The sequence below is a fragment of the Engystomops pustulosus genome, chromosome 2, assembly GCF_040894005.1.
Source record: "Engystomops pustulosus chromosome 2, aEngPut4.maternal, whole genome shotgun sequence".
NCBI classification, from domain to species: Eukaryota; Metazoa; Chordata; class Amphibia; order Anura; family Leptodactylidae; genus Engystomops; species Engystomops pustulosus.
Window position 1 is genome coordinate 105,540,784 of NC_092412.1, and position 12,800 is coordinate 105,553,583.

General features: G+C 40.6%; 1 protein-coding gene across 1 annotated transcript in view; it reads left to right on the forward strand.

Moving 5' to 3' along the window:
- Positions 1 to 128: 128 nt before the first annotated feature.
- The window catches only part of SLC9A4 (solute carrier family 9 member A4), a 48,290-nt gene continuing 35,618 nt past the window's right edge, over positions 129 to 12,800 (forward strand). Inside the window, exons 1-2 of the mRNA XM_072135881.1 lie at positions 129 to 658; positions 5,089 to 5,552. Of these exons, the coding sequence (XP_071991982.1) occupies positions 460 to 658; positions 5,089 to 5,552 (663 nt within the window). The 5' untranslated portion in view covers positions 129 to 459. The remainder of the gene's footprint in view (positions 659 to 5,088; positions 5,553 to 12,800) is intronic.

Consider the following 12,800-nt stretch of genomic DNA (forward strand, 5'->3'; position numbering starts at 1 on the left):
CATATCAAAAAGTAGTTGAGCTGACTGTTCACAAGGTGGCAACATTGTTATCTGTAAATACAGACGGGCAGAACCTTTGTGTGTATTAACCACACCTGTATACGCCACACTACTGATGGAGTCAGTGCTCTGTCCGGATCAGGTTTCACAATGCCACAGAGTCAGTAACTAACGTTTGGGTGGACTTGCTTGTTGGAAAGATTGCTGGACAATACTATGTTTTAAGGAAACATGAATGATATCTTAGGTAAATACACCTGCCAGGTGACTTTCTCCCGAGGCAGTCATCAATGTTTCCCCGAATTGTATTACAATTTATGAAATGCCTCACACTATTTCACATCCAGTATATTCCTCATGATGTTTTATACATTAAAATATACTTTTTTGCCTGGAAAACCACGATTTTGTGGAATTTGCATTTCATTGTTGTAAGTAAAACTTATTTCCTTATAAAAGATGGAACTAAGCATTCTTCTGACAATACTGACGATTTTCAAGAGCACAAGGGGAAGCTTGGAGGTCACCACTGAGACCCCAGTAACAGAACCTACAGAAACAAACACAGGATTTCATGCCTTCACTGTGGATTACAATTTAGTCCAAGTCCCCTATGAAATCACACTATGGATCATCCTTGCATCTTATGCAAAAATTGGTAAGTGATCTACTGTTTAAATTTGATATTTTCTAAGTTTATAGAACCTTTAAAGATAGGTCATTAATTTATGGGTTTACAAAACATGCATCACACAAAAGTAAGAATATGTAACCTGCCAAAATGAAATGTATAGGAATGATGGGTTATGATACATATGTCTGCAACTATCCCTTAGTTCTACAGTATATAGAGAATAAAAATCAATCCCATTCACATGTACAGAACTGATCCAAAAACTGTAAATATGAGTTCCCTGCAGCCTCACAGCCTGTCATCTTTAACATGATAATATAACTGCTGTGTTCCTTAAATGTGGCATACTTTTGACCAGTCAGTTAACAAATCTGTTATTTTTTTTGCTTTAAATTAGACTGATTGAAATGGCCTCAACTTTGCATAATATGTGATGAATCCAAAAATCTTTCACAGGATATTTTGTGTTGACTAGGGGATTGGCCTCTTTCCACATTTGTCAAGCTTCTTTCCATCTCTCCATCATCCTATGCTGTTTATTCACTGAATAAACTCGGTCACTAATTAAATTGAATTTCCTGATAAATCTGGCAGGAGAGGGATGAGATATCAGCTCACTAGGGCATCAGGTTGTGGGTTAGAAGGGCGCATGTAAGGAAGGGAGCTACAGATAAAGGGATATGGACTCATTGAGATGTACTTTTAACCATAGTGCTAGACTCACATGGACACTTCTACTGGTCCCTCATTTTAAGCATTTCCCTAAAGGTGCTTTGTATCAACTGTATAATTTATGTGACGTTTCAGCAATTACTGATCTCAGTGGGCATATGTTGTGTAGGCAAAGGCCCAATCATGATGCTAAGGTGCTTTGTATCAACTGTATAATTTATGTGACGTTTCAGCAATTACTGATCTCAGTGGGCATATGTTGGGTAGGCAAAGGCCCAATCATGATGCTGGACCTTTATGATTCAAGTTTATTTGAGAAAAATAAGAAGTCATGCAGAAAGGGTTATTGCTCACACAGAGTATAGGACTAAAACCAACAATAAATATATACACTAAGGCATGTGTATATCCAGGGAGTAATTACAATGTAACCAAAATACTCCATCCCTGTTGGGTACAGGTGATAATGTGAAAGTGAAACATGCTATAGCTCGGTTAATGAAATACATCACAATCAAATACTCATATGAGCCTTGAATATCTATATACAGCTTATAGCAGTGGTGGCGAACCTATGGCACGGGTGCCAGAGATGGCACTCAAAGCCCTTTCTGTGGGCACAGAGTTTGCCGGCTAGGACTTAAAGGGGTATTCGCATCATGGGCATTCACATTTAATTAAATTAATTTGCCATATGTAAACATTTCTTCAATTAGATGTTATTAAAAAAATGTTCCTGTGTGAAGATAATTTCACATAAATTTAGCCATGTTGTCCCTTAGAAACAAGATAGTTTCCTTGGATACGACCACCTCACATTTTGGCAGCAGTGGCCAGACATGCGCTATTGAGTCCTGCCTGACCTCCTGAATTTAATGTTCATTACCACAGGACATCCGTGGGACATGCAGTAACTACCGGACATTTCATATACAAAAACTTGTTGTTTCTTTGTGCAATCCCTCCAACAGTGGTGGCCGTATCCAAGGACACAGTCTTGTTTCTAAGGGACCATATCACTACATTTATGAGAAATTATCTGCACACAGGAACATTTTTTTAATAACATCCAATTGCAGAAATGTTTATATATGGCAGATAAATGAAACTGAGTGCCCAGACGAGAATATTCCTTTAAGGCTTCCTCTTGTGATGCAATACAGCCCAAGATGTGCCATGCTCAGTGCTTTTTTAAAGCGACATCCTTGGTTGCCAGGACTACGGGATGAGCAAGAAGGTGTGGATAGAGATGGATTGTCATTGGAGCTCCTGCTCTGGGTACCCTGATTCATCCTCTTCAGGGGACCATGGAGGGAAGCTACAATCCAAATTTCTCCATCATCATTGTAACTGGTGAACTGGTGAACTCAGGACGCCAATTTGATTAAAACCTGTGAGGGATCAATAAGTTACTGCTTAAAATGTGGGTTATGGTGGGTTATGGGGGTTATGGTTGTAGCACTTTGTCTCCAAAAGGTTCGCCATCACTGGCTTATAGGATGAATACCAAAGCAAGGATTAGCCACAGGATTTCCCCAAAAATAAGACAGTGTCCTTTTTAAATTTTTGCTCCTAAAGAGGCCCTAGGTTTTATTTTCAGGGGATGTCTTATGTTTTAATAAACAAGAAATTACATTTATTGATCAAAAATATATATTTATTAATCATCATAACTATATGAATTCCATGTAAGCCTTGTAACTCTATTTCTAAGTACAACAATCTAAGCAACAAAAAACTTGGGGCTCATTTACTAAGGGGTCGAATCACCGGGTTTCCCAAATATTACCGTTTTGCACCGTTTGTCCTTGAATTGCCCCGGGTTTTTGGTGAATGCGATCGGAGTGTGTCGCATCGGCGCCGGCTTGCATGCGACGGAAATCGGGGGCGTGGCCATCGGAAAACTCGATGGATTCGGAAAAACCTCGGTATTAAAAAAAAAAAATTGTGCCGCAAGATCAGCACTTACATGCACCGAGGAAAGGCAGGTGAACTCCGGCGGACCTCGGCGCAGCAGCGACACCTGGTGGACATCGGGCGCACGACCTTAGTGAATCCCGAATCCTCGTCGGAGAACGCGCCGCTGGATCGCAACTGGACCGGGTAAGTAAATGAGCCCCAATGTGTCAACAACTTTTATAACATCCTTATTACTCTCCAATCTCTGAATTTCATGCTAAATTTCTTGAGACTCCATTTCTATTGGAATCACTGGCCTCACTCTCTCATGTTTAGCACTTTCCTTCAATGAGGACTTCTTGTCCTGGTAGCTGCTTGTAGCGCATATGCAACACAACGGTCTAAGTTATCTACTAATATTAATGTAGGGCATGGGCTTTAGCAATGACTGCCGCAAGGTCTTATTTTCAGGGGAGGACTTATATTTCTTAGCTTGAAAAAATAGCACTAGGTCTTATTTTCAGGGTATGTCTTATTTTCAGGGAAAAAGGGTAGAACAAATAGCCCCAGCATGTATACAGTCAATCAAACCTGTATTAAGGGGGCAGGTGTGGGTAATTGCACCACATGTATTGCCATGCAGTAGCTTCTTCAGGGGATATACACAAGCTTTGGTGTGTATTTTTTATGTGTTTTTGTCAGTGTACAAATACATTTTGAAGTTGTTTATCAGAATTTATCAATGCTATGGACTTTTTTACTCACCAATCTAGTTTGCTGTAATGCAAATGTAGTTTTATAATTAGTTTACAAAATGATAAAACCAAAAAATTATTATATTGGTAGTAAATGAGAAGTAAAATCCCCATATACTGCCATACTGTGGCCTACCTCCAGCACTACACCTAGAATTTGAAAAGCTCTGATCCTGGGTGTTTAACCCCTTAGACATAGATGTCAAATGTAGACCACAGTAAGTGGGTGCAGAAGGAGTGAGCTCACTCCAAAACCCATCTCACGGCAGCCCGGGGTCCACTGAAGGAGCCTAGGGCTGCCTGTGTTAATCCTTTATAAGGCCAGGCAGAGACTCCTTTAAAACCAAAAATTAAAATCACACATGTTTTGCAGTTTCCCGGTATCAACCCAGGTCAGAAAATTATAAAAGTATTTATCTTACAAGACAGAAAAGTTTTTTTTCAAAAAATAAGGTGAAACAAAAACATTGATCTAGACAAAAAAGGTTTTTTGTTCTTTAAGGTCCACAAGACCTTTTATTAGACTGTAAAATTTGTGTTCTTTTTAAAATATACTTTAGGGAAAGGGTTTAAAGATAGTGTTTATCAGTAGTATATACGAAACCCAAAATTTTGCTATTAAAAGCTACAAATCTTGTAGAAGACATTGATGAAAAAATTGAGAAATGGCGTGGTTGTTAACATTGAATACAGGTGTGGAGATAAAGCTTAAAGGGGTTGGCCACTTTACCTCATGTTTTTTGTAATGTGTGGAGGCATTTGGTAATTTACTTATATACATCTATTAAAAGTTCTGCTCTGCTTTCTTGATATACAAAGTGAAGCCTCCAGTCTTTTCCCTTATCAGCCAGACATCGCTGACCATAAAATGGGCGCAGATGGGGGTCGTGTGATCTCTAACTGTCAATGAACAATCGCCAGTTAGAGATCACATGACCCTCCATCTGCAGCCATTTTATGGACAGGAATGTATGGATTATGAGGTAAAAGACAGGGGGATTCACTTCCCATATCCTGCCCCTTTACACTTACACACAAGTTACAAAAAACATGAGGTAAAGTGGCCAACCCCTTTAAGTTCTATTGTAGTGTTATTTGCAATACCTATATCATTCTTTTATATTTCAGGATTTCATCTCTATCGAAAATTGCCAGCAATAATGCCAGAAAGTTGCATCCTGATCGCCATTGGTGTCTTACTTGGCGGAATTATTTTTGGGACAGAGCACAAATCTCCACCTGCTATGAGGACTGATATCTATTTCCTTTATCTCTTGCCTCCTATTGTGCTTGAAGGAGGATATTTTTTACCTACTCGGCCTTTTTTTGACAACATTGGAACCATCATTTTTTGGTCAGTGTTAGGGACCCTAATGAATGCTTTTGGTATTGGACTCTCCCTGTATGGCATATGCCAGATTGAAGCCTTTCAATTAAGTGAAGTGTCTCTGCTACAAAGCTTGTTATATGGAAGCCTTATTTCAGCAGTGGATCCTGTGGCTGTCCTTGCTGTTTTTGAGGAAATTTCTGTCAATGAGCAACTATACATGATGATCTTTGGAGAGTCCTTATTGAATGATGGCATAACTGTGGTGAGTAGTTAATGCTGAAATAATTATATTAAATAATCCCATGAATAGGTTTGGCTAATTTCCCATCTTTAATTATGCCACAGGACAAAGGATTGACGGAATGATAAAAATGATTGGGACATTTACCAGGGAGGGCTTGTACGCCAGTTTTATTCAGTATTTTCCACTTAATGCCGCCTCCCCACACCTATGCACCAGGAGACAGACACAACAGGATGTGCTGGTTTTCATCATACAGGGGCGCACAATAAGATGTGAAAAGAGATGTCCTCCAAGTTCCACCAGGAAAAGTAAAAAAAAAACTAAAAGAGAGAATTGAAATTAAATTAGGCAAATGCAAACGTTTTGAACGCAATTCTGCGAATAACCAGATAGAAATTTAATATTGGTGGGATTTTTACAAACCCTTTAACCTTTAGAACATTTTACCCTTCCAGTGCACCAAAATTGTATCTTACAACCATTCTTTTCTGATCTCTGCTGCGATCAAAGTAATTACGGAATGTCCACTATGGACATTGGGCATGGATACTGTACTGCATGTCCCTAGCCTGAAAGGGGGGAATTTCCTTCTAGATCCCATCTGGCATTTAGACTGGATCAACATTCTAGTAATATACATTTAAAGGTTTTTTTTTGAGTTTGGGTGTTTATTTAAATCTTGAGAATATGGGTCCTTTGAACTCTTTCTCGTAGCTCGTAGAATGAAGATTTTTTCATACATGTGCAGCCACTCTACATTTGTGTCTTTAAGGTATCATGAACTTAAACGTGGGAAAGTCTGTGGCCTGTACTGCACAGGTGACGTGGGCAGGTGAACTGAGCAACCGCTCAGTTTGCTCACGGTTCGGTGAGACACAATAGACACAATTTGTGCAGATAGGTCATGGCAGTGTGCAGGAGGCCTTGGAGGGGTGAAAATATCTTAGTCTTTGGGCTTTCATTGCGCCTACAGACCAGAATGGAGAGTGGTCGCACTTACTCCACCAGAACTGTTTCTCTATAATCCATTAATATTTCAATGAAGAAATCCTGTTCATTGTTGGCATTAAGTCCCAGTGAGGTATCTATTTTTGGGAAGGGAACCGACCATTTATATCTTTATCACATCTCTTCGCAATTCACTTAATTTATTTCTCAGTAAGAGTAAGAGGTTTTATGAGGTCATGCGGAGGAGAATTTAACACTGAAGTCAAGCTTTCCCTGTCTTAGGAAGCCCCCTTAACTGTAATTGATGGTCCTGCGTCCAGAGACATCATTGACCATATCTCCTGAAGTCTGATATCTGAGGTGTTCAGAGGAATGGAAAACTTGACTTATATGTTAATCACTCCACCTCCTTGTATTTATAGAACTAATTAACAATTCACTTCAAAGTTTATTTTCTGGATGATGCCAACAAGTTGGGAAATTAAAGAAACATGATCTAGACGCTGTTCAGTTGCTTGACATTCCGGCAGTGGTAGTGGTTAATTAGGCTAATTTCTGAAAACATGTCCACATTAAATCTTGCTGTATTCAGACAGAACATACTAATGATATTTAACATGTATTTAATCCAGAATTCTGACATTCCTCTGCTCACTCCAGTTTTAAAAAGTGAGTGTAGTTTGCATTGATTTATCAATATTTAAAAGTCCCACACCAAAAAGGGGGTGATTGTAGTGAATGGACTAACACCTCAGGATTTATCACATCCATAAATTTGATTGATCTTCTAAGGGTTGACTTATCTTGACTGTCAATCAAGATTGTTGATTGACTTACTGGACCCATGTGAGGGGCGGATCAGTGAGTGGGGAGACAGTTAAAGGACATCTACCACCAGGATTAAGTACAGACGGTCCCCTACTTAAGAACACTTGACTTACATACGACCCATAGTTACAAACGGACCTCTGGTAATTGGTAATTTTCTCTACTTTAGTCCTAGGCTACAATAAACAACTGTAACCGTTATCACAGGTGTCTGTAATGAAGCTTTATTGTTAATCTTGATTCTTATGACAACCCAACATTTTTAAAATCCAATTGTCACAGAGACCAAAAAAAGTTCTGGCTGGGATTACAATGATAAAATATACAGTTACGACTTACATACAAATTCAACTTAAGAACAAACCTACAGACCCTATCTTGTATGTAACCCGGGGACTGCCTGTATTGTTAACCAAGCACACTGACATACTGGTGTGCTCCACCTATGACAGGATCTGCTTTTCTTTTAGCCTCTTATGCCTTGGTTTTCACAAAAAACTTAAAAAATTATGTAAAGTAGCCAAGAGGGGCTCCAGGCTTTATAGGTATTTATGAAGCATGGAACCCCTCAGGCTAATTTGTATAATATTTAAAGCCTTTTTTCCCTTAAAAACAAGGGCATAAGAATCTTAATGAAGAACAGATGCTGAAAGAGGGGGCACACACCAGTATGTCAGTGTGCTTGGTTCACAATCCTTGACTTCCAAAGAAAGAATCCATGGAATGAACGTAGTAGGGAAGTGTAGTGGGGATTTTAGTGCACATGGATCATGATTGTGGTAACTATATTAACAGCATAACTTTTTTTAAGTACAGACATTGTCTACAAGGAAAACGTGTCCATAACTTTTACCATCTCTATAAATAGCATAGTTTATTAGAAGCAGCCAATGGGAAAGCATAATGCTGTAAGGTAATTGCAACATCCCTGCCAACGTATAGGCAAGGTGGTAGTTGAGAACAGCGCCCTCTCCATGTCAGGATCTGGCGAGCCTGCACAACTCACCCAGAAGATAATGCTAGGAGAACTAAGTGCAAATTGCAGCTATAGATTCTGCCTGGTAAGGCAACAGTTAAATTGGTGTAAGTAATTATCCAATTATGTGGCTGTATTGTTAGCTGGAGTGTGATTGGAGAGGTGCTACCACCTGACCAGGGGGAGTATAAAACCCCTGTGCAGTGGGAGCACGTGTTCTGTTGGTCTCAGTCAGTCCAGAGCTGCAGCTTCCACAATTTGGACACAGCTCCACCTCAACTATCCCAGCCTGCATCTACTATCAGGCTGGTGCACCATTCCTACGGATCACTCTCCATGATTATTCATGATGTTGCATAATAGATTCCAGAAGAAAATGTTAAAGACCATCTTAATGCTGTGGCAGTTGTTTAATAAAGACTGACAGATACAAATGTTTTGAAAAAGCCAGATTTCAGAGCAATATTTGATCTGAAGACTTGGAACAACAAATATTGATATGGTAAAAAGAATTCCAGCAAGAGATTATTACTCAAGATCTGTCTGATCTTGAACTTTCTGATCTTGGACCTTAGTGTGAGTGTGTGTGTCAGGTGTGGCTTGATTAATAGACGGTTGAGCCAATCAGTGGCCAGGGGGCGTCCAGGAGCTCCACATATACTTGCTCCTAACCTCACTCAGGTGAGAGAGCTTATACTATTGTCTTGATACTTGTTGTACTATTGCTAGTATTCTGATCTTTGCTATGTTTTTGGTTACTCTTACTGTCATATTTCTATATCTTCCTGCCATCTTGGTTTTGTTCTAGATATCCTGACTACGCTTGTGTCTGTCTATCAGTCTTTCCCTGTTCGCTTTTCATCTGTTCTGAGCACATACTCAGTGTAGGGAATGTCAATCAGTTTCTGGATGTGGTTTTAGCGCAGGGCGTAGGTTTACAGACATTTGTCTAGCCTGCACACAATTGTTAGTATTTACCTCTTTTAATTATTTTCAGTGTTGATTGACATATTTGATTAAAAAAAAGGAATAAATAAAAAAAATGGGTGCTCCAGAAGAAGGGAAGGGAATCTGCATGAACACACTAATTTCAGTTTCTCCTAAATGATGAATGATAGGGAAACAAGAAAGGTACTTAGATTAATGGACTAAGATAGTGGAACATGGGTAGGAAATATCCATGTTTAAATGAGACATAACACAGAAACCCGAGACCTACATATCAGCGTAAGGTGTGTGCATACATTCACTGTGTTGCTAGATGAAATGGCTTATGATACAACCTGTAATGTCACTTTTAAAGTAAATATTGAGCTCAGATAACTGGCATCAATTATATACTTTATTCATGTGTTTCAGCCACTGTAAAAAGGAATTCAGCTAATGTATTTTTTATTATTCATACATGTGTAAATGTGATACAATTGATGAAAGAAAAAATCTCATTTGGAGTGCTGAGAAATAGACCTAAAGCAAACAAGCTGACATATGGCGACTGCAAACAAACTAATTATTTTAATTATTTTCCATTATTTTCCACCATTGAAATTGAAGTGTAACAAAGGCTTTAATGTGGCTATTTTTATACAGGAGTGCGTCCTTTTCAAGATAACATTGAGGCTGTTTTCCTTATCCTACCCTGGAAAACATATTGGAATATTTCTTTCCCAGAAATCCCAGTGGAGGTTGCGTAGGCTGTAGGTCTCCATACGCCTGCTACACTGGCCTGTATATGAAAAATCTCCACATATTGTTTTGTTCTTCCCTGACGCACATGGATGACATTGGGGCTTATTTACTAAGGGTCGCAGATCGGACTGTTCGGCGGTTTTAGGGATTTACGCAGCTTTGACAGGTATTTAAGGGGTTTGAGCTGGGATTGTGTCGCTGCTCTGGCTTTCATGCGACAAAAATGGGGGGGGGGCTGTCGGACAATCGGACTGATTCGGACTGAGCGTGGGATTTAATATTCAAATTGTGTCGCAAGACAATGCACTTACATGTACTAGGAGGAAGAAGGTGAACTCAACCTGAGTGGGGAAGCGACACATGCAGGATATCAGGCAAATAAACTTAGTGAATCGCGTCAGAGTGCATTATCATCGGACAACTCCAAGGAATGGGGAAGTAAATGTGCCCCATTGAAACAGTGATGACGGCCGTTAGTAGTCTGTTTCTTTTGTATGTATACACTGGTTTGTCCCATTATCCCACATCATGTCACTAGGCTTCCTGAGAAAGTCATGCTTCATATAAAGCATAACAATGTAACTTAACCCCTACGGGACTCAGCCTCTTTTGGCCTTATGGACGCGAACCCATTTTCAAATCTGCCCTGTGTCACTCTAAGAGCCTTTCTTTTGGCCTGGATGAACCCGGGGTCTTGAAAACCTAAGTGGTTGGCTGATGCGGCCTTAGGCATGCGATGGTCACAGTGCTTTGTATACAGGAACAGGCCTTGTCCAGAGCCTGGCAGGTGTCCAGCAGTGGCTGTGTGCAAGAAAATGCAGGGAGAGTCTGATAGAATAGGGTTAACCCTGAGCCAACCCTGATGTTTAGCTAGGGATCCCTGGGGATCCTGTGTTGGTAAAAAGCCTAATCCAGGGATCAATCGGAGGCATGTTAGTGCAGAATTATTTACAGTTCTTTATTGGAACAGCAAACAGCAGGCAATGGCAGGTCCGCAGGAAGATGGTTGCTCACAAGCTGGATAATGGCTTCAGACTGGGCTTGTAAAGATGGGACAGAGTCCTGATGGTAGATCTATGTCCTCAGTCCTAGTTTCTTGGCTTAAGGTGTTGGGTAGCTTGCCTGTGACACGTTTGCTTCCTGGTCAGGGACACTGATTCTGCAGCAATTATGTGCTGCACACTTCTTACTACTGCTTCAGGACCATATGCTCCCACCCACAAGGGTTTTATAAACTCCCCTTATGAGGTGGCAGGCACTTGTCCAACCAGTACACTCCTTCCTTCACAGCAATTACAGAGAATTCAATTGGATAGGGAAGTTAAGTCTTGACCTCCCAGGTAGAGGCTTAAAGCTGCAGTTACTAAGTTTACCATGTTAAAGACCTCCGAATGAGGTGATCAATTTCACCAGGTGGCTACTGACACGGAGAGGGACACTTTTGCAACACCTACCTATCCCATGGCTTGACAGGGATGTTGAATACCCTTAGTATACAAGATTTACCCAGCCTTTAGAGGATCCACTGGTGGCATATACCTGGAGGCCAGGGAGTAAAATAAAGTACACTTCCGTAATGTGCTTAAGGCTATGGGCAGGATATTAGATACCTGGGCTATGTGGAAGATAAACCTTCCATGGTCCTGGTTAGCAGCATCAGGTTGGTATCGGACTAAGTGACATACATGAGCACAATACAGTTGGTAGCTATCGCCCTTAAACTAACCGTTTACTAAGGTAAGCCCTGTCATGCCCTGTAATCCACTCCTTGCATCAAGGCCTGAAATCATGACATATGACATGATATACCTGCCGTTCTGCAGTCTTACCCTTATGTGCAACATCTAGGTGTCACTGCTTTGTCCCATGAGTGCAGAACGGTGTTCTTCACAATAGCATGTGAAGAAGAATATGTGTGAAGACTCTTCACACATATTGTTCTTCACATACTATTATGAAGAACACCTTTCTGCACTAATGTCTTCTGATAAGTTAGCAGATGTACGGAAACATCTGCAATGTGTTCTTCACTGTGTTGTTCACTTAAACGATCCTTAACGATCCTGTGTTCACTGTGTGAAGTGAAAGCTTGTTCTCGAGCAGGCAAAATACTCATCCGAGCAACGAGCCTTTTCGAGTACGCTAATACTCGAACGAGCATCAAGCTCGGGCAAGTATGCTCGTTTATCTCTAGTTGCATGTAATCCACTTTTTAGGTACATTATTTTGGGGCATCTAAAGCAAATTGGTGAGGTTTTTTATTAACTCTTTCATGGAGGTGGAATTGGAATTTCATGGAGATATTTTTATTTCACTGAATAATATTTTACTGGATAAAACTAATTTAGAGAAAATATTGTTGTGTTCAGCATCGCTATCTTTTCATCTTTTGTGTATTTGGTGTATTATTTTGTGTTATTAGGTGTTTCTATGGGAATGTTCTGGTTTTGGACATTTTTTTTCCCCTCTTTATAAACACTTGGACCAGGGATGCACCGATTGCTATTTGAAGTCTAAGAAACTGCACTGCAATACTAATGTTTTGCAGTGCAGTATAAAAAGTCCAAGCATGTAGACCAGGGGTCTCAAACTCGCGGCCCGCGGGCCAACTGCGGCCCCCGGGACAATATTTTGCGGCCCCCACCTGGAAAAGCACCGCCCGCCGTGTATTCACGGCGGCGGTCGGGTCACGCTGCATGGAGAGGGCTCACGGGCTGAGCCCTCTCCATAGCCGGTAAGTCTTTGCTGCATATTGCAGCAAAGGCTTACCGGTAACACCCGCGATCGGTGCTAGCACCGATCGCGGGTGCTTTCACAGCGATGGC